The sequence below is a fragment of the Symphodus melops genome (genome assembly GCF_947650265.1).
Source record: "Symphodus melops genome assembly, chromosome: 15".
Lineage (NCBI taxonomy): Eukaryota > Metazoa > Chordata > Actinopteri > Labriformes > Labridae > Symphodus > Symphodus melops.
The window spans coordinates 1,021,192-1,040,730 of NC_136705.1; the positions used below are offsets into that span (position 1 = coordinate 1,021,192).

The window sequence follows — 19,539 nt, forward strand, 5'->3', positions numbered from 1 at the left end:
CACCAACCGATTTCACTCGCAAACATCCCCCGATCAGACGAGAAACCTCGCAAAACCTCTGGAGATCAAACATGATTCCAGAGTCAACAAACGGATGAAGAGGATGTAACAGGGATCGTTTGTGCTGTTTTTATCTGAAAAACACGTTTTAAAAAGAGGCGTCGGTCACAGAGTGGAGACAACGGGAGCATGAACTGTACTTGCTACATGATGATATGGAGGTGACTAGTTGTTGTTTCGGTGTTTCCTCGCCACTACGTCACCTCGCTTTCTGATTGGCTACGCGTCACAGTCAACAGGCTCATGCTCGTTTTATCCTCGGGGGGGAAAAACCACACGTGATGAGAAATCAGGCCAAAACAATCCAACATGTTGAATTTCCCCGATTTGAGATCGGAGCGGTCCCGACATTCTTCCGACCAGACGAGAGCGGTCTGAACACACCACACACGGCAGGATGATCTGATAAGATTATCTTATGATGATCGGAGCGTCCTTAAGATTATCAGAAGGGGAGAATCGGGGCCAAAATCTGTGTAATTATCCTGCTGTGTGAACCAGGCTTTAGATTCTGTTTTATTTTGTTTGCTGTTAAAATGAAGGATGATAAAAGAAGCACGGTTAATGAGTTCAAATTTAACACTGATTTGATTTTGCATATTTATGTTCTGAAAAGACTTTTGTTAATGAACATGTTTATGTCTGAGGGATTGTTTGAAATGTGACAATAAATACGTTGGACAAAAATCCACAGAAAGAATCTGAGCTGTGAATCTCTGTGATCTTCAAGCCCCATTCAAGTCGAGGGATCACTGAATTAAAAAACACACAATGACTTGACATTAATTAATCATGATTAGTAATATTAATGTAATAACAAAACTGACTACATAAAACCCCAACAGTCAGAAAAAAACATGTTCACATCAAATCTCTAAATTATTAAATATCCAGAGATTTAAATTCAGACAAATACTGAAAATATATAAATCCTGAAATGTGCAACAATGGAGGATGTGGATTGAAATGATCCAAATAAATGACACAGTCAGTGATCTGACCTCAGAGTCTCCAGTCTGCAGTTTGGACTCTGCAGTCCCTCACACAGCAGCTTCACTCCTGAATCCGGCAGGTTGTTCCCGCCCAGGTCCAGCTCTCTGAGATGGGAGGGGTTGGACTTCAGAGCTGAGGCCAGAGAAGAACAGCTGATCTCTGACAAACTGCAGCTCCACAATCTGAATAAAGAATAAAAGAAGACTTCTTAACAGAACCAGAGGAAACCAGAAGCTTCATGAGCACGTTGTTTTAATCTTCATGAAGAGTTTGAAACTTTTCTCCACATTATCAGAAATCTCTGCATGAAGATGATTCATAAATCTGAATACTTTGACAGGATATAGAAACTTTTTCAAAACTCAATCTAAACTTGTTGTAAATGATAAACTCTGTGACTGATCCCACCTGCCTCCTTTGTGTTTCTTTTTGAAGTGTTGAAGCTGAAAACTATCCCATCATATATTTCATATCTGTCTGTGTTTGTGTGATTGTCAGTGTGTCTGTTCAGTGAAGCTGTTTTAGATGTTTGTGTATTTCTTTATATTTGTTTTATTTTTTTTACCATATATAATGTTATGTCATCGTAACCAGCGTTACTTAGAAACACATTTAACAGGAAGCTTTCTTTTCTTTTCAGCACTACTTGAAGTTTTTATAATCATATATGATCAAAGTTGAGCTCCTGTTTATTTTACTGTTATTTATAAATCACAAAGTTAAAGTGAGACTCCAGACTGTGACCGACCACACGCCTCTGTTTGCTGTGATTTAACGTCCTTAAGCTGTGAGCATCATGGCTCTGCTCATATCAACATCTCTCCCTTTCTTTCTGAAACTCTTTTTAGACATACTCACATGTAAACTTTTTATATGTTATAAATAAATACACACGTGAACACTCGACTGTTGTACAGTCCTTGTGTGTCCTACTGAAAGGTGTTTATGTATTATATTATAAACACACACACCTTCCTTCACTGACACTCTCTTACACACATGCACACTTGCACTGATGTTATGGGTAACAAATAAGAATGTGTGTCTGCACATATGAAGTGCTATAATATGCCAAACAATTTCTTACAGAGAGGGAGAGTCTTCTGGAAGAAATGAATTCAAATGAACAATCATACTTGTTTTTTCACAAAAATAAATTCAAATTAAATCTTTACATTTATCAATAAGCCATAGCCTAGCATATGTCTTTTAGCTCCAATAGACAGCGTCAGTCAATGAGGCGTCTACGTATATTCTGTCTATGGTGAAGACAGAGAACAGAGAGGATGCTACTTTCAAAATCCTGCTAGTTTTCAAAAAACACCTGCCTTTAATTTAGGCTGATTATTTCAGAGTGATGCATTCTGGGTCACATGAGACAATTAAATTATAACGATAAATGATGATTAATATTAAAACAAATGAAACTGTTTTGTTTAAACTGTAAACAAAACAGAAAGAACTGAGTGACTACTAAATTCTGATTAATTAAATTGTTAATTAACTTCAGGCTGGTTCACACGGCAGGATTTTAAAATTGTCGGCCGATTTCCAAAACTTGAGAGAGCCCACACATGGTGATAAATAATCGGAGGTTTTACAGTTTTGGTCGTACAGTGTGTGGTGTGCAGCCACACAGCAACATCAACACACCACACATGAACCGATTTCACTCGCAAACATCCCCCGATCAGACGGGAAACCTCGCAAAACCTCTGGAGATCAAACATGATTCCAGAGTCAACAAACGGATGAAGAGGATGTAACAGGGATCGTTTGTGCTGTTTTTATCTGAAAAACACGTTTTAAAAAGAGGCGTCGGTCACAGAGTGGAGACAACGGGAGCATGAACTGTACTTGCTACATGACGATATGGAGGTGACTAGTTGTTGTTTCGGTGTTTCCTCGCCACTACGTCACCTCGCTTTCTGATTGGCTACGCGTCACAGTCAACAGGCTCATGCTCGTTTTATCCTCGGGGGGGAAAAACCACACGTGATGAGAAATCAGGCCAAAACAATCCAACATGTTGAATTTCCCCAATTTGAGATCGGAGCGGTCCCGACATTCTTCCGACCAGACGAGAGCGGTCTGAACACACCACACACGGCAGGATGATCTGATAAGATTATCTTATGATGATCGGGGCGTCCTTAAGATTATCAGAAGGGGAGAATCGGGGCCAAAATCTGTGTAATTATCCTGCTGTGTGAACCAGGCTTTAGATTCTGTTTTATGTTGTTTGCTGTTAAAATGAAGGATGATAAAAGAAGCACGGTTAATGAGCTCAAATTTAACACTGATTTCATTTTGCATATTTATGTTCTGAAAAGACTTTTGTTAATGAACATGTTTATGTCTGAGGGATTGTTTGAAATGTGACAATAAATACGTTGGACAAAAATCCACAGAAAGAATCTGAGCTGTGAATCTCTGTGATCTTCAAGCCCCATTCAAGTCGAGGGATCACTGAATTAAAAAACACACAATGACTTGACATTAATTAATCATGATTAGTAATATTAATGTAATAACAAAACTGACTACATAAAACCCCAACAGTCAGAAAAAAACATGTTCACATCAAATCTCTAAATTATTAAATATCCAGAGATTTAAATTCAGACAAATACTGAAAATATATAAATCCTGAAATGTGCAACAATGGAGGATGTGGATTGAAATGATCCAAATAAATGACACAGTCAGTGATCTTACATCAGAGTCTCCAGTCTGCAGTTTAGACTCTGCAGTCCCTCACACAGCAGCTTCACTCCTGAATCCTGCAGGTTGTTCCGGCTCAGGTCCAGCTTCCTGAGATGGGAGGGGTTGGACTTCAGAGCTGAGGCCAGAGAAGAACAGCTGATCTCTGACAAACTGCAGCTCTCCAATCTGAATAAAGAATAAAAGAAGACTTCTTAATAGAACCAGAGGAAACCAGAAGCTTCATGAGCACGTTGTTTTAATCTTCATGAAGAGTTTGAAACTTTTCTCCACATTATCAGAAATCTCTGCATGAAGATGATTCATAAATCTGAATACTTTGACAGGATATAGAAACTTTTTCAAAACTCAATCTAAACTTGTTGTAAATGATAAACTCTGTGACTGATCCCACCTGCCTCCTTTGTGTTTCTTTTTGAAGTGTTGAAGCTGAAAACTATCCCATCATATATTTCATATCTGTCTGTGTTTGTGTGATTGTCAGTGTGTCTGTTCAGTGAAGCTGTTTTAGATCTTTGTGTATTTCTTTATATTTGTGTTGTTTTTTTTACCATATATAATGTTATGTCATCGTAACCAGCGTTACTTAGAAACACATTTAACAGGAAGCTTTCTTTTCTTTTCAGCCCTACTTGAAGTTTTTATAATCATATATGATCAGTTGAGCTCCTGTTTATTTTACTGTTATTTATAAATCACAAAGTTAAAGTGTGACTCCAGACTGTGACCGACCACACGCCTCTGTTTGCTGTGATTTAACGTCCTTAAGCTGTGAGCATCATGGCTCTGCTCATATCAACATCTCTCCCTTTCTTTCTGAAACTCTTTTTAGACATACTCACATGTAAACTTTTATATGTTATAAATAAATACACACGTGAACACTCGATTGTTGTACAGTCCTTGTGTGTCCTACTGAAAGGTGTTTATGTATTGTAGTCCTGCACTGCCACCCCCCTACCACCTCTGGGGAAGTCCGATCACAACCTGGTCCTACTCAAGCCACAGTACAAGACTAAGATCCAGAGACAACCGGTAACAACACACGCCTTCAGAAAGTGGTCTCCTGAGGCAGAGGAGGCGCTCAGAGACTGTTTTGAGACCACTGACTGGAGTGCCCTACAAGAGACCCATGGTGATGACATTGAGGGGGTCACACACTGCACAACTGACTACATGAACTTCTGCATGGACGTTGTGGTTCCCACTAAAACTGTGCGCTGCTTCCCGAATAATAAGCCCTGGATCACCAGCGATGTCAAGGAGATCCTTAACAGGAAGAAAAGGGCATTCAAGGAGGGAGACCAGGCAGAGCTGAAGCGGGTGCAGGGGGAACTCAAGGTCAGACTCCGAGAGGCAAAGGAGGAGTACAGAAGGAAGGTAGAACAGAAGCTGCAGAAGAACAGCATGAGGGAGGTCTGGGAGGGCATGAAAACCATCACAGGCTGCAAGAAAAAAATAACAACGCAGAAGACGGGGACCCTGAGAGAGCAAACCAGCTCAACTTGTTTTTTAACAGGTTTGACAGCCCCGTCGCTGCAGCCAGTGCCTGTCCCCCCAGCACCCCTCTACACACCCCCTCCCCCCCCTCTACACACCCCCTCCCCCCCGCTCACCCCCCCCCCCCCAGCACCCCTCTACACACCCCCTCCCCCCCTCTCACTCCCCCCAACACCTCGACCAGAACAGATACAACCTCCAGTGACAATCCATCCCCCCTCCCCACCATCACCAGAGACCAGGTGAGCAAGGAGCTGAAGAGACTCCGCCCCAGGAAGGCAGCAGGCCCAGACAAGGTGTGTCCCAGGATGCTAAAGGCCTGCTCTGCTGAGCTGGGGGAGCCACTTCAGCACATCTTCAACATGAGCCTGCGGCTCGGGAAGGTTCCTGTGCTCTGGAAGACCTCGTGCCTCACCCCTGTCCCCAAGAAGAAGAACCCCAGTGAGCCAGGCGACTTCAGACCAATCGCTCTGACATCCCACGTTATGGAGACCTTTGAACGGCTGCTGCTCCAACACCTCAGACCCCAGGTACAACACGCACAGGATCCCCTGCAGTTTGCATACCAGGCAAAGGTGGGCGTGGACGATGCCATCCTCTATCTTCTACACAGGGCTTACTCTCATCTGGACAAAGGGAGCAGCGTGATGAGAATCATGTTCTTTGATTTCTCAAGCGCTTTCGACACCATCCATCCCCTCCTACTGAGAGACAAGCTGACCGAGATGAGGGTGGACTCGCACCTGGTGAGGTGGATCACGGACTACCTCACAGAGAGACCACAGTACGTCAGACTGAAGGACTGCACATCTGACACTGTGGTCAGCAGCACCGGAGCACCACAGGGGACTGTGCTCACCCCCGTCCTGTTCACCCTGTACACCTCGGACTTCCAGTACAACTCTGAGCTCTGCCACATGCAGAAATACTCGGACGACACTGCGATAGTTGCTTGTGTCAGGGATGGACAGGAGGAGGAGTACAGGAGCCTGATCGAGGACTTTGTGACGTGGTGCAGTGCCAACCATCTGCAGCTAAACATCTCCAAGACCAAGGAGATGGTGGTGGTCTTCCGAAGGAAGAAACCACATCTAGAACCTGTTTCCATCGGCGGGGTCGATGTGGAGGTGGTCACGACCTACGGGTACCTGGGGCTGCAGCTGGATGACAAGCTGGACTGGTCGCCTAACATGGACACTACCTGCAGGAAGGGACAGAGCCGTCTGTACTTCCTGAGAAGGCTGGGGTCCTTCAACATCTGCAAAAAGCTGCTGCAGATGTTCTACCAGTCTGTGGTGTCCAGCGTCCTCTTCTACGCAGTGGTGTGCTGGGGAGGAAGCTGCAAGAAGAGGGACGCAGCACGCCTGGACAGACTGGTGAGGAGGGCCGGCTCTGTGGTGGGTACAGAGCTGGACTCACTGGTGACAGTGGTAGAGAGGAGGTCTCTGGACAAAATGCTCTCCATCATGGACAACACACACCACCCTCTGCACAGCACCTTCACCGGTCAGAGGAGCATGTTCAGCGAAAGACTGCTGTCACAGTCGTGCTCCACGGACAGACTCAAGAACTCTTTCGTCCCCCTGGCAATAAGACTGTATAACACTTCACTGTCACGGCAGGGAAGAAGCGCACGGTGATCCCTGGACTCTTTTTTCACTTTTTTCTCACTCCTCATCTGCACTGCTGACCTCAGAGTCAGCCCCCAGTTGGACACTGTAATGCATATTGATAGTCACTTTACTGAGCACTGGTCACTTTAAAGATAATCACCCTAATCATGTCTGGTCTCATCCTAGTGTTGTGTTATGCTACATCTGTAAGGGTTGACATGATCACCCTAATTAGGTCAAGTTTCACTCTATTGTCTTCAACACTTAATGCTAATCTGCCCCTCAATAGTTGGGTACTTAACGATAATCACCCTAACCACTCCTGGTTTCACCATATTGTCTAGGACACTTAATGCAAATCACTGCTCCTTTAAGTTGGTGAGCCAATTTACATTCCTGCATTGACTGTTTAACGACTGTACTCACACCTCTGGCATAAGCTCAAACACCTCTGTACATGCACATGTAACTAGTTTCTAAAGGTCAGCACTTTGTTTCTAAGGCTCTTTAACTGTTTACAGGTCTCTTTTAACCAACACATGTTTTTCTCAGGTCTCTTTTAACCAACACATGTTTTTCTCTCCTCACAGGTTATGTACATTATGCTATATTAGTTTTAAGTCTAACTGCTAATGCTAACTGCACAGGTTTAACATATAATTATGTTTATTCTTAGTCACATAGGGGCTGCTATATCTTGTTTGGGGGATTTTGTATACAGAGGGGAGGGGGGACAGCGGGTGTGTATTGTAACTAATGTCTTGTGTCCTGCCTGTCTGTATACTGCTACTGGATGCCTTGAATTTCCCTCGGGATCAATAAAGTATCTATCTATCTATCTATCTATCTATCTAACCCCCCACTCCTGCAACCAGCCCACAGTGGAAGCGCCACTGTCGGAATACAAGGAAGCAGAAGAGGGGGAAGCGTGGAGGTAGCCGGGCTAGGCTAGAGGCTAGCCCTCACCGGCCGGCTATCCCGACCATCACTCTGGCCAACGTACGCTCGCTGGACAATAAACTGGATTATATCCGCTTACTCCGAACAACTTCCAGGACTGTGAGTGAGTGTTGTGTTTTTGTTTTTGCCGAGACATGGCTTAATGACAGTGTTCCGGACCATGCTATTCAGCTAGCCGGGCTAACATGCTACCGGGCAGACAGAGAGCTCGTCGAGGGTGGAAAAACTCGCGGCGGGGGTCTGTGTGTTTACATCAGTGATGCCTGGTGCCGAAACGCGGTGGTAGTATGTAAGCACTGCTCACCAGTTGTGGAGTTTATGGTTATTAAATGCCGGCCATTCTACCTGCCGAGGGAATTTAGTGCCATATTGCTGGTAGCAATTTACATCCCTCCTGGCTCCACCAACAACAGGAGTGAGGCTCTGAATTATCTCCACAAACACATCAGTGAGCAGCAGACAGCACACCCTGATGCTTTTCTCATCCTGGCTGGGGACTTCAACCACGCAAACCCCAAGAGTGTGCTTCCACAACTTCATGGTCACATCAAGTTTCCCACTAGAGGTAACAATATTCTGGACAATGTTTACACTGTAAACAAAGGGGCCTACAAAGCCCTCCCCCTCCCCCACCTCGGAGCCTCAGACCACACCACTGTTATGCTAATGCCAGCATACAGGCCACTGGTTAAAGTCACCAAACCAGTTAGGAGGCAGGTACGGGTGTGGCCTGAGGGGTCCACAGAAGCACTCCAGGACTGCTTCTCCACCACTGACTGGCACATGTTTAAACAGGCGGCCACCAACAACAACATCACCGACCTCCAGGAGTACACAGAGACCGTCACGTCCTACATGGAAAAGTGCATGGACGATGTCACGGTCACCAAGACCTTCACCATTCGGGCCAATCAGAAGCCATGGCTGACAGGTGAAGTCCACAGGCTCCTGAAGGCCAGGAACACTGCCTTCAGAGCTGGGGACGCGGTGGGCCTAAGGACTGCCAGGGCCAACCTGTCACGAGGCATCAGATTGGCCAGGAGGCAATACTCCAGGAGGATCTCAGACCGGTTCACCGACAGCAGAGACACCAGGAACCTGTGGCGGGGGGTCCAGACCATCACGGACTACAAGCCCCCTCCGCAGACCTGTGACAGCTCCACCTCTCTGCTAAACAACCTCAACAACTTCTTTGCTCGCTTTGAGGCAGACAACAGCACTCCAGCACAGAAGACGCCACCTTCTCCTGGCGACCAGGTACTGACGCTTTCCCGGGATAGCGTGAAGCGATCCCTCCAGAGAACAAATGCACGGAAAGCGCCAGGTCCTGACAACATCCCAGGTCGTGTCCTGAGAGACTGTGCTGAGGAGCTCACAGATGTCCTCACCGACATCTTCAACACGTCACTGAGCCAAGCTGTTGTCCCCACATGCTTCAAAGCCACCACCATCATCCCGGTCCCCAAGAAGCCGTCTCCATCCTGCTACAATGACTACCGCCCGGTCGCACTAACCCCCATCCTCATGAAGTGCTTCGAGCGGCTGGTCATGCAGCACATCAAGTCTGCCCTCCCCTCCACCCTGGACCCCTACCAGTTTGCATATCGGCCTAACCGATCGACCGACGACGCCATCTCCACTGCCCTCCACTCAGCCCTCACCCACCTGGAGACCAAGGACGCCCACGTCAGAATGCTGTTCATCGACTTCAGCTCAGCATTCAACACTATCATCCCGCAGCAGCTCATCCACAAACTGGACATCCTGGGCCTAAGCACCCCCATGTGCAACTGGCTGCTGGACTTCCTGACAGGGAGACCACAGGCAGTTCGGGTCGGCAGCAACACCTCCAGCACCATCATGATGAACACGGGGGCCCCCCAAGGATGTGTGCTGAGCCCCCTCCTCTTCACTCTGCTGACCCATGACTGCGCCCCATCTTCCAGCTCCAACCTCTTCGTTAAGTTTGCGGACGACACGACTGTGGTGGGTCTCATCAACAACAACGATGAGTCAATCTACAGGAGTGAGGTGAGCAGGCTGGCCTTGTGGTGCAAGGACAATAATCTCCATCTGAACGTGGAGAAGACGAAGGAGATTGTTGTGGACTTCAGGAGAACGCACACCCAGCATGCTCCTCTGACCATCGACGGTGCTGCAGTGGAGAGGGTGAGCAGCACCAAGTTCCTGGGTGTGCACATCTCCGAAGACCTGTCCTGGAGCCTGAACTCTGCATCACTGGCCAAAAAAGCTAATCAGCGCCTTTACTTCCTCCGCAAACTGAGGAGAGCAAGAGCCCCATCCTCCATCCTGCACACGTTCTACAGAGGCACCATTGAGAGCATCATGTCCAGCTGCATCACCGTGTGGTACGGCGCCTGCACCGTGTCCTGCCGTAAGTCTCTGCAGCGCATCGTGAGAGTAGCTGAGAAGATCATTGGTGTCTCTCTTCCCCCCCTTCTGGACATTTACAACTCACGTCTCACCCGCAAAGCCACCAGGATCGCAGGTGACCCCACCCACCCGTCCTACAGCCTCTTCAGCCTGCTGCCATCTGGGAGGAGACTGCAGAGTCTCCGTGCCCGTACCAGCAGGCTCAAGAACAGTTTATTCCACCAGGCTGTCAGGAGACTCAACTCCCTCCCTGCTCTCCCCCCCATTCGTCCACTCATCCCCTTTCCTGCCCCTGCCTCCATCCCCCCTCCGCCTCCTCCCACCCTCTGCCCTCAGTTCTCTACCCTCCTTCACCCCTCTGCCCCCTCTGCCCTCCATCCCCCCCTTTCATCCTGCCACAGTCTGCCCCTACAGGTCCTGGCATCACCCCCCTCCACCTCCACCCCCCGCGTGCTCCACTAATTCACGCACCCTAAAACTCTGCACAGCCGTTATTGTATTGTTTATTGTATTGTTTATGCTATTTGCACTATTTGCACACTACCTCACTTTTTAACTTTGTAACTTATCTGCACTCCGTTTATATTGTTAATACTGTAATTTATCTACATTCTACCTCATAGTAATTTATCTACATTCTACCTCATAGTAATTTATCTACATTCTACCTCATAGTAATTTATCCACATACTACCTCATAGTGGAACACTCACAAGTGCCCTTGTCTGTAAGTAAGTAAGTAAAATTTATTTATATAGCACTTTTCGCAGGCAGGGGCCACAAAGTGCTTCACAAACAGGGTTTAAAAACATCACAAGCAATACACAGACAGTACAAAAATCATAGCAGCCCTAAAAGAGACTAATTAAAAGCCTGGACAAATAAAAACGTTTTCAGTTGACTCTTGAAAGTGACAACTGAATCAATTGAGCGCAAGGATGATGGAAGTTCATTCCAGAGGCTCGGAGCAACGACCTGGAAAGACCGGTCACCTCTAGTGTGATAATGAGCTCGAGGGACCTTCATCAGGTTCTGATCCATAGACCTCAGCGCTCGCACAGGAGCGTAAAGCTGGATCAGCTCACTAAGGTAAGAGGGAGCCTGACCATGTAGGGCTCTGAAGGCCAGAACCAGGATTTTAAACCTGAACCTAAAAGACACTGGCAGCCAGTGAAGGTCTTTCAGAACAGGGGATATGTGGGACCTCCTATTTGTGCGGGTCAGAATTCTTGCTGCAGAATTTTGAATTAATTGCAGTCTAGAGAGCTCTTTCTTGTTAAGACAAGAAAACAAACTATTGCAATAGTCTAAACGTGAAGACACAAAGGCATGGATAATGAGCTCCAAATCATTCTGCGAAACCATGTTTCTAAGTTTGGAGATCTTCCTCAGTTGAAAGAAGCAGTTCCTTGACAGCTGTTTACAGTGCTGGACTAAAGACATGTCTTTGTCGAAAATAACTCCCAGGTTTCTAAGACTAGGCTTCACGGACTGGCCTAGGTCCCCCAAGAACTGCTTAATCCCTGGAATTGAGTCATCAGGGGCGAGAATCAATGTTTCTGTTTTCTCAGCATTGAGCTGCAGAGAATTTTCGCTGAGCCATTGTTTGATTTCCATCAGACAAAGACGTAGGGAGCTCAGCTTCTGGATCTCGGACGGCTTAAAAGAGCAGTACAGCTGGATATCGTCAGCAAATAGGTGGAAAGAAACATCATCGAACCTTCGTATGATCTCTCCTAGAGGGATCAAATACAGCAAAAACAAGACAGGACCCAAGACGGAACCTTGAGGCACTCCACACAGCAGGTCCGCAGACTCCGACCTTATTTGGTTGGCTGTTACATTGAAGCTTTGTCCAGTTAGATAAGAAGAGAACCATTTTAGAACTGAACCCGACAGTCCAACTTGATCCCTCAGTCTTCTCAGCAGTATCTGATGGTCTACAGTGTCGAAAGCTGCGGACAGGTCCAAGAGAACCAGGACCGTGAACTTTCCAGAGTCAGCAGCCATCATAATGTCGCTGGACATTACGTTTCCGTGGAGTGTTGCTTACGGAAACCGGACTGAAGCGGTTCATGGATGCTGCTTTGATCCAGGAAAAGGGTCAACTGATTACAGACCACCTTCTCAAGGATCTTTGACATGAAAGGAAGCTTAGAAATAGGCCTAAAGCTATTAAGATCTGTTTGGTCTAGGCCTGCTTTTTTTAGTAATGGCTCCACTATGGCATGTTTGAATGCAGTAGGAAACACACCAGTGGACAAAGACAGGTTAACCATTTTGGTCACACACGGGCCGATTTCCCCAAACACTTTTTTTAAAAGCCTACAGGGAAGGACGTCAGATGAGCAAGAGGAGGGCTTCATCTTAGACACCACTGCTGAAATATCAGCAACCGTCACAGTCCTAAACAAGGACCACAAGCTGGAGACAGGCTCAGAAACAGCAGGGGTAACACGAAGAGGGGGCGGGATGTTGTCCTTGATTATCTTTATCTTGTTTGTGAAGAATCTCAAAAAGGCATTGCTGTCAGCTTCACAAAACACGGGGGTAACTGGGGCAGCAGGACATACAAGTGAGTTTATCGTTTCAAATAACACTTTGGGGTTTTTCTTATTTAGTGCTACCAGTTGGTGGATATACTCGGATCTGGCATTTTCGACCATCACATTGTATGAAGACACAAGGTCCTTGAGGTAGAGCCTGTGCACCTCAAGGTTAGTGGATTTCCACAGGCGTTCAGTCTTTCGACATAGTCTCTTTAGATTTAGGATGTCTTCATTAGTCCACGGGCGAGCTTTTTCCCTGGTAGAGGAGTTTGTTTTAACAGGAGCCACCTGGTTCAGAATTTCTACACAGTGATTGTTAAAACAGTGAGTGAGATCATCCACATCGAGACAGTTCATGACCAAGACAGGATCAAATAAATGAGAAAAACTATCTGCAGTATTAGCAGTGATAACACGCCTCTGAGACCTGACTGTTGAAGGCTTGGGCTCAGGACAAAAGTGCAGATCAAACAGAACAAGACTATGATCACTCAAATGAACATGATCATTTACAGACAGGTTTAAAATGTCTAGGCCAAGCGTAAAAACTAAGTCTAAAATATGGCCTTTTTGGTGAGTGGGCTCAGAAACATGCTGCTCAAAATTAAAAGTTTCAGTCAATGTTAGAAGTTCCATTGCAGGGGAAGATGAGCTGTCATCAACATGAAGGTTAAAATCCCCAAGGATTAAAACAGAGTCCAGCTTTATAATAGAGGACAAGAAGTCACTAAAATCCTTTAAGAAGACAGCGGCAGGGCCAGGAGGACGGTAGATCAACACACAGTAAAAAGGGGATGAGGAACCCATCTTAACCATCTGTGATTCAAAGAGAAATCTTGGGACTGGATCAGTTTGCATTTTTGGACCTCCCTGTGAACAATGGCCAGGCCACCACCACGGCGACAGGGGCGGGGCTTCCCGACAGCAGAGCAGCCAGGTGGACAGAGATCATTTAAATGAATGAACTCTTCATCTCTCTGCCATGTCTCTGAAAGACACATAATATCCAGGTTTTCTCTTGTAAAAAGATCGTTTAGTGAATGAGACTTGTTCGCAATTGAACGAGCATTCAATAGGCCGACATGGATTGACGTCTCGGAGGTAGTGTCCGTGTTGAGGAGCGGGATTGGACGAAGGCACATCCAGCGGTCACTTGAGCTCCAGCTGGTCCATGCTGGAAAAGCCGGCATAAACACGGAAGTAGGCGATGGCGATGAAAACCCCTGACCATGGCTCCAGCACTGCGAAGGGTCCAGGACAGTTGTTGAAGTGCGGGCAGGCGGCAGCGAGGACATGCTGACGCACACATCGAGGAGAGGGATCTGGCGCAGGAACCGAGCGTGGTCCCGGCAGCCGAAGACGACGGAGCCCCCGTGCGCCGCAGCACATCTTCGCTTTACTTGGATACCGGACCGAGAGCCTCTTTTTCTGGATCTCCTGGATCTCCTGCGGGTCTTTCCTGGCACCCGATACAGCATCAAGTAGTCCTGTGAGTCGGGATGGATTTCAAACGGAGGCGGAAATGCCTGTTTGTAACGGTCCCAGGTATGAAACATGTCCTCCAATGACACTTTGATACGAAATAAAGAGTCCCGATCATAGGTTAGTAAAGCCAGGACACTTCCATTTGTCATCTGGGCTGCTAAGATCACATATAGTGAAACAATAATCATCAATAATCTACAAAATAGAGAGCGAGCCGTGGCACTGCCAGTCACAGGTGCCATCTGTCTATTGTCTGTTGTTCGTTATCTGTTGTCCAAATGTCTTTAGTTAAGTTATTTGTTGTATGGTATTGCTAGTTTTTTTAGTGCTCTTTTTATGCACTGCAGGTTTGCACTGGGGGTTGGGGGGGATTGCAATTTCATCTGTGCTGTATGTTTAACATGGAGCATATTTGACAATAAAGAACCTTGAACCTTGAAGCCATAGCCTAGCATGAAAACACGAGTCAAGCATCCTGTATTATAACTACATTTCTGCTGTTTATAACAAACCAAACCGTGTGGAAATCTGTTAGAAGTTCAAGGAGTTATGATGATTATTGTAATCGAGGATAAAACTTCCTTAATAGAAATGAATGCAGAGCGGGTGGACAAGAGACCCATCCAAGATGGCGGCCACGCTGCACGTGAGCTCCAATAGACAGCGTCAGTCAAAGAGGCGTCTACATATATTCTGTCTAAGGTGAAGACAGAGAACAGAGAGGATGCTACTTTCAAAATCCTGCTAGTTTTCAAAAAACACCTGCCTTTAATTTAGGCTGATTATTTCAGAGTGATGCATTCTGGGTCACATGAGACGATTAAATTATAACGATAAATGATGATTAATATTGAACAAATGTGACTGTGTTGTTTAACTTGTAAACAAAAGACAAATGATTGAGTGAATACTAAAATTCTAATTAATTTAACTGTTATATTAACTTAGTTTCTGTTTTATTTTGTTTGCTATTAAAATGAAGGATGATAAAAGAAGCACGGTTAATGAGCTCAAATTTAACACTGATTTGATTTTGCATATTTATGTTCTGAAAAGACTTTTGTTAATGAACATGTTTATGTCTGAGGGATTGTTTGAAATGTGACAATAAATACGTTGGACAAAAATCCACAGAAAGAATCTGAGCTGTGAATCTCTGTGATCTTCAAGCCCCATTCAAGTCGAGGGATCACTGAATTAAAAAACACACAATGACTTGACATTAATTAATCATGATTAGCAATATTAATGTAAAAACAAAACTGACTACATAAAACCCCAACAGTCAGAAAAAAACATGTTCACATCAAGTCTCTAAATTATTAAATATCCAGAGATTTAAATTCAGACAAATACTGAAAATATATAAATCCTGAAATGTGCAACAATGGAGGATGTGGATTGAAATGATCCAAATAAATGACACAGTCAGTGATCTGACCTCAGAGTCTCCAGTCTGCAGTTTGGACTCTGCAGTCCCTCACACAGCAGCTTCACTCCTGAATCCTGCAGGTTGTTGTCACTCAGGTCCAGCTCTCTGAGATGGGAGGGGTTGGACTTCAGAGCTGAGGCCAGAGAAGAACAGCTGATCTCTGACAAACTGCAGCCCTCCAATCTGAATAAAGAATAAAAGAAGACTTCTTAACAGAACCAGAGGAAACCAGAAGCTTCATGAGCACGTTGTTTTAATCTTCATGAAGAGATTGAAACTTTTCTCCACATTATCAGAAATCTCTGCATGAAGATGATTCATAAATCTGAATACTTTGACAGGATATAGAAACTTTTTCAAAACTCAATCTAAACTTGTTGTAAATGATAAACTCTGTGACTGATCCCACCTGCCTCCTTTGTGTTTCTTTTTGAAGTGTTGAAGCTGAAAACTATCCCATCATATATTTCATATCTGTCTGTGTTTGTGTGATTGTCAGTGTGTCTGTTCAGTGAAGCTGTTTTAGATTTTTGTGTATTTCTTTATATTTGTGTTGTTTTATTTTTTTTACCATATATAATGTTATGTCATCGTAACCAGCGTTACTTAGAAACACATTTAACAGGAAGCTTTCTTTTCTTTTCAGCCCTACTTGAAGTTTTTATAATCATATATGATCAAAGTTGAGCTCCTGTTTATTTTACTGTTATTTATAAATCACAAAGTTAAAGTGAGACTCCAGACTGTGACCGACCACACGCCTCTGTTTGCTGTGATTTAACGTCCTTAAGCTGTGAGCATCATGGCTCTGCTCATATCAACATCTCTCCCTTTCTTTCTGAAACTCTTTTTAGACATACTCACATGTAAACTTTTTATATGTTATAAATAAATACACACGTGAACACTCGATTGTTGTACAGTCCTTGTGTGTCCTACTGAAAGGTGTTTATGTATTATATTATAAACACACACACCTTCCTTCACTGACACTCTCTTACACACATGCACACTTTCTCATAGTCGTGTTGTTGGCACTGAGTGGCTCTATGTGGCGTGATGGGGGAGTGATCTGTGTAGTGTGATGGAAATGTATCATTGTTCATGTTTGCCTTTGCTCTGGGCCTCTTTCTCTCCTCACCGTGTGAGAGAGGGGTCTTCGAACCTTTATTTTGCCTTCAAATAAATGTTCATTGAGACCAGATCGATCTTGGGGTTCCTTTTTGAATAGATCTTCTCACTCTTTATTTTCACTCTTTGGTGATGGGAAAAATTCCACAACATTTTCAAAAAACACCTGCCTTTAATTTAGGCTGATTATTTCAGAGTGATGCATTCTGGGTCACATGAGACAATTAAATTATAACGATAAATGATGATTAATATTAAAACAAATGTAACTGTGTTGTTTAAATTGTAAACAAAAGACAAATGATTGAGTGAATACTAAAATTCAGATTAATTTAATTGTTATATTAACTTAGTTTCTGTTTTATTTTGTTTGCTGTTAAAATGAAGGATGATAAAAGAAGCACGGTTAATGAGCTTAAATTTAACACTGATTTGATTTTGCATATTTATGTTCTGAAAAGACTTTTGTTAATGAACATGTTTATGTCTGAGGGATTGTTTGAAATGTGACAATAAATACGTTGGACAAAAATCCACAGAAAGAATCTGAGCTGTGAATCTCTGTGATCTTCAAGCCCCATTCAAGTCGAGGGATCACTGAATTAAAAAACACACAATGACTTGACATTAATTAATCATGATTAGTAATATTAATGTAATAACAAAACTGACTACATAAAACCCCAACAGTCAGAAAAAAACATGTTCACATCAAATCTCTAAATCATTAAATATCCAGAGATTTAAATTCAGACAAATACTGAAAATATATAAATCCTGAAATGTGCAACAATGGAGGATGTGGATTGAAATGATCCAAATAACTGACACAGTCAGTGATCTTACATCAGAGTCTCCAGTCTGCAGTTTGGACTCTGCAGTCCCTCACACAGCAGCTTCACTCCTGAATCCTTCAGGTCTCTGTTGTTACTCAGGTCCAGCACTCTGAGATGGGAGGGGTCGGACTTCAGAGCTGAGGCCACGACGTCACAGTGAGTCCCAGAGAGTCCACAGTCAGAAAGTCTGTAGTGACACATAAAATAGAGAAATAGGACTGATAAAAGAAGCGTTTAATATTCACGTCTCACATTTGATGATTAAACAGTTTGTCCTGTTTAACTTTACACATCAGTGGAATCTGTCACTGACACAAAAAGTCTCATCACTTGTTTTCAAACCTGCACATTCTTCACCTGTCAATCATTATGCTGTAGATCAGGGGTGGGCAATTATTTATATTATATTACAAGGGGCCACTTGAGAAACCTACATTTTGTCAGAGGGCCGCACCAACGATAACTTGAACTCTGCTCAACGTTCTCTCACTGTAAAATACAAAATTATATATTTTGAATAGCTGGTTCTGGCAATCGGAAGAATAAGAATAGTCTGTAAATATTTGTAGAAATAGGCTTTATTAAATTGCTGTGTGCAGGTCAAATAAGAAAATACTACTTTTAGATATAATAAACCAAAAAAGTGAAACATTGTGCAATTTATTTTTATTTTATTTTATACTTTGTTATCTTTGCAAGCAAAGACAAACCTTATAAAGTCCAAACAATAACTTTGAATGTTTTTCATCTCATTCATTCACTTCAGTGAGAATAATCCAGTCTATCTTCATCCACTCTCCTAGTCTTTAGTCTTGGACACATTACTCTTTAATTACTTGTTGATTTTTTTTAGCTAATTGTTTACATTGTACACAGAGAGCACAGTCTACCAAAAATAAATTCCCTTTTTGTTCAACATACATGGCCAATAAAACTGATTCTGATTCTATCTTGGGCTTCAACAAGGACATTCAGATCTGTCTGAATGTCTAAGGTGGCTCTGTGAATGACAGCTGAGAGGTGCTCATCACTGATAGAGGATCTGTGTTTGGGTTTAACTTCATCACTGAAATATGTCTGTTCACATATGTCGTTAGATCGAAAGAGGACAAGAATCTTCTGAAAATGATGATAGTCATAGTCGGCCGCTCTGTCCTCAGCTGAAGCTCCAAGTTTGCAGCGATGTCCTCAACCTGCCCGTTACTGTGCGTCAGGAGGCACGTTGTCAAGCGCTCCTTTTTCTCCATCAGTGCAAAAGATTCCAATTAACACTCCTTAATAAACTCTCTTCGCCTGACTGTTTCCAGCAACTCATCCTGACGGCTGCATCTCTGGCTGTTTAACGTTTTGTAAGAAACACTACGAACGTAGCGCCTTTCAAAATAAAAGCGTCAGAGTTGTATTGCATGCACAGCATAAATATACAGTATATTTTGATTGAAGATTGGCATCATGCGCCGGACAGGGACGCACAACGGGCCGGCTGTGGCCCGCGGGCCGTAGTTTGCCCAGCTCTGCTGTAGATTAATGGAAACTAATGGAGTTTTATTCAGGAGGACATCATGTCTAAAGTCTGTGATCTGAAGTGATCTATTCAGAGGACTCTCTGGATTATAGAACCATTTCAAACTCATTGAACATGTAACTCTGGAGGAGGACGATCTCATTCTCGTCTGACTCACTTCTATAAACGTGAAAATACAGAGACTGCTGCAGAATGATCCAGAAATCAAACAAGTCAGCAAAGAATCAAATGTAGTGAGGTGAAGGATCTCCTGTAAGAACACTTTATCTGTGATCTACCTGCTGAGGTGTTCAGAGATGATGCTCATGATTGATTAGTAATGCCTGCAGAGGCTGGC

The 19,539-nt window shown here is 44.1% G+C and overlaps 2 protein-coding genes across 2 annotated transcripts in view; one reads left to right on the forward strand and one right to left on the reverse strand.

Moving 5' to 3' along the window:
- LOC306835646 (uncharacterized protein) overlaps positions 1 to 19,539 on the forward strand; it is a 380,835-nt gene that overhangs the window by 312,211 nt on the left and 49,085 nt on the right. The gene's annotated exons all lie outside the window — the stretch shown is intronic.
- The window catches only part of LOC306836313 (uncharacterized protein), a 36,474-nt gene that overhangs the window by 12,642 nt on the left and 4,293 nt on the right, over positions 1 to 19,539 (reverse strand). The window contains exons 6-9 of the mRNA XM_079363316.1: positions 17,688 to 17,864; positions 15,720 to 15,893; positions 3,772 to 3,945; positions 1,062 to 1,235 (exon numbers count right to left, since the gene is read on the reverse strand). Of these exons, the coding sequence (XP_079219442.1) occupies positions 1,062 to 1,235; positions 3,772 to 3,945; positions 15,720 to 15,893; positions 17,688 to 17,864 (699 nt within the window). The remainder of the gene's footprint in view (positions 1 to 1,061; positions 1,236 to 3,771; positions 3,946 to 15,719; positions 15,894 to 17,687; positions 17,865 to 19,539) is intronic.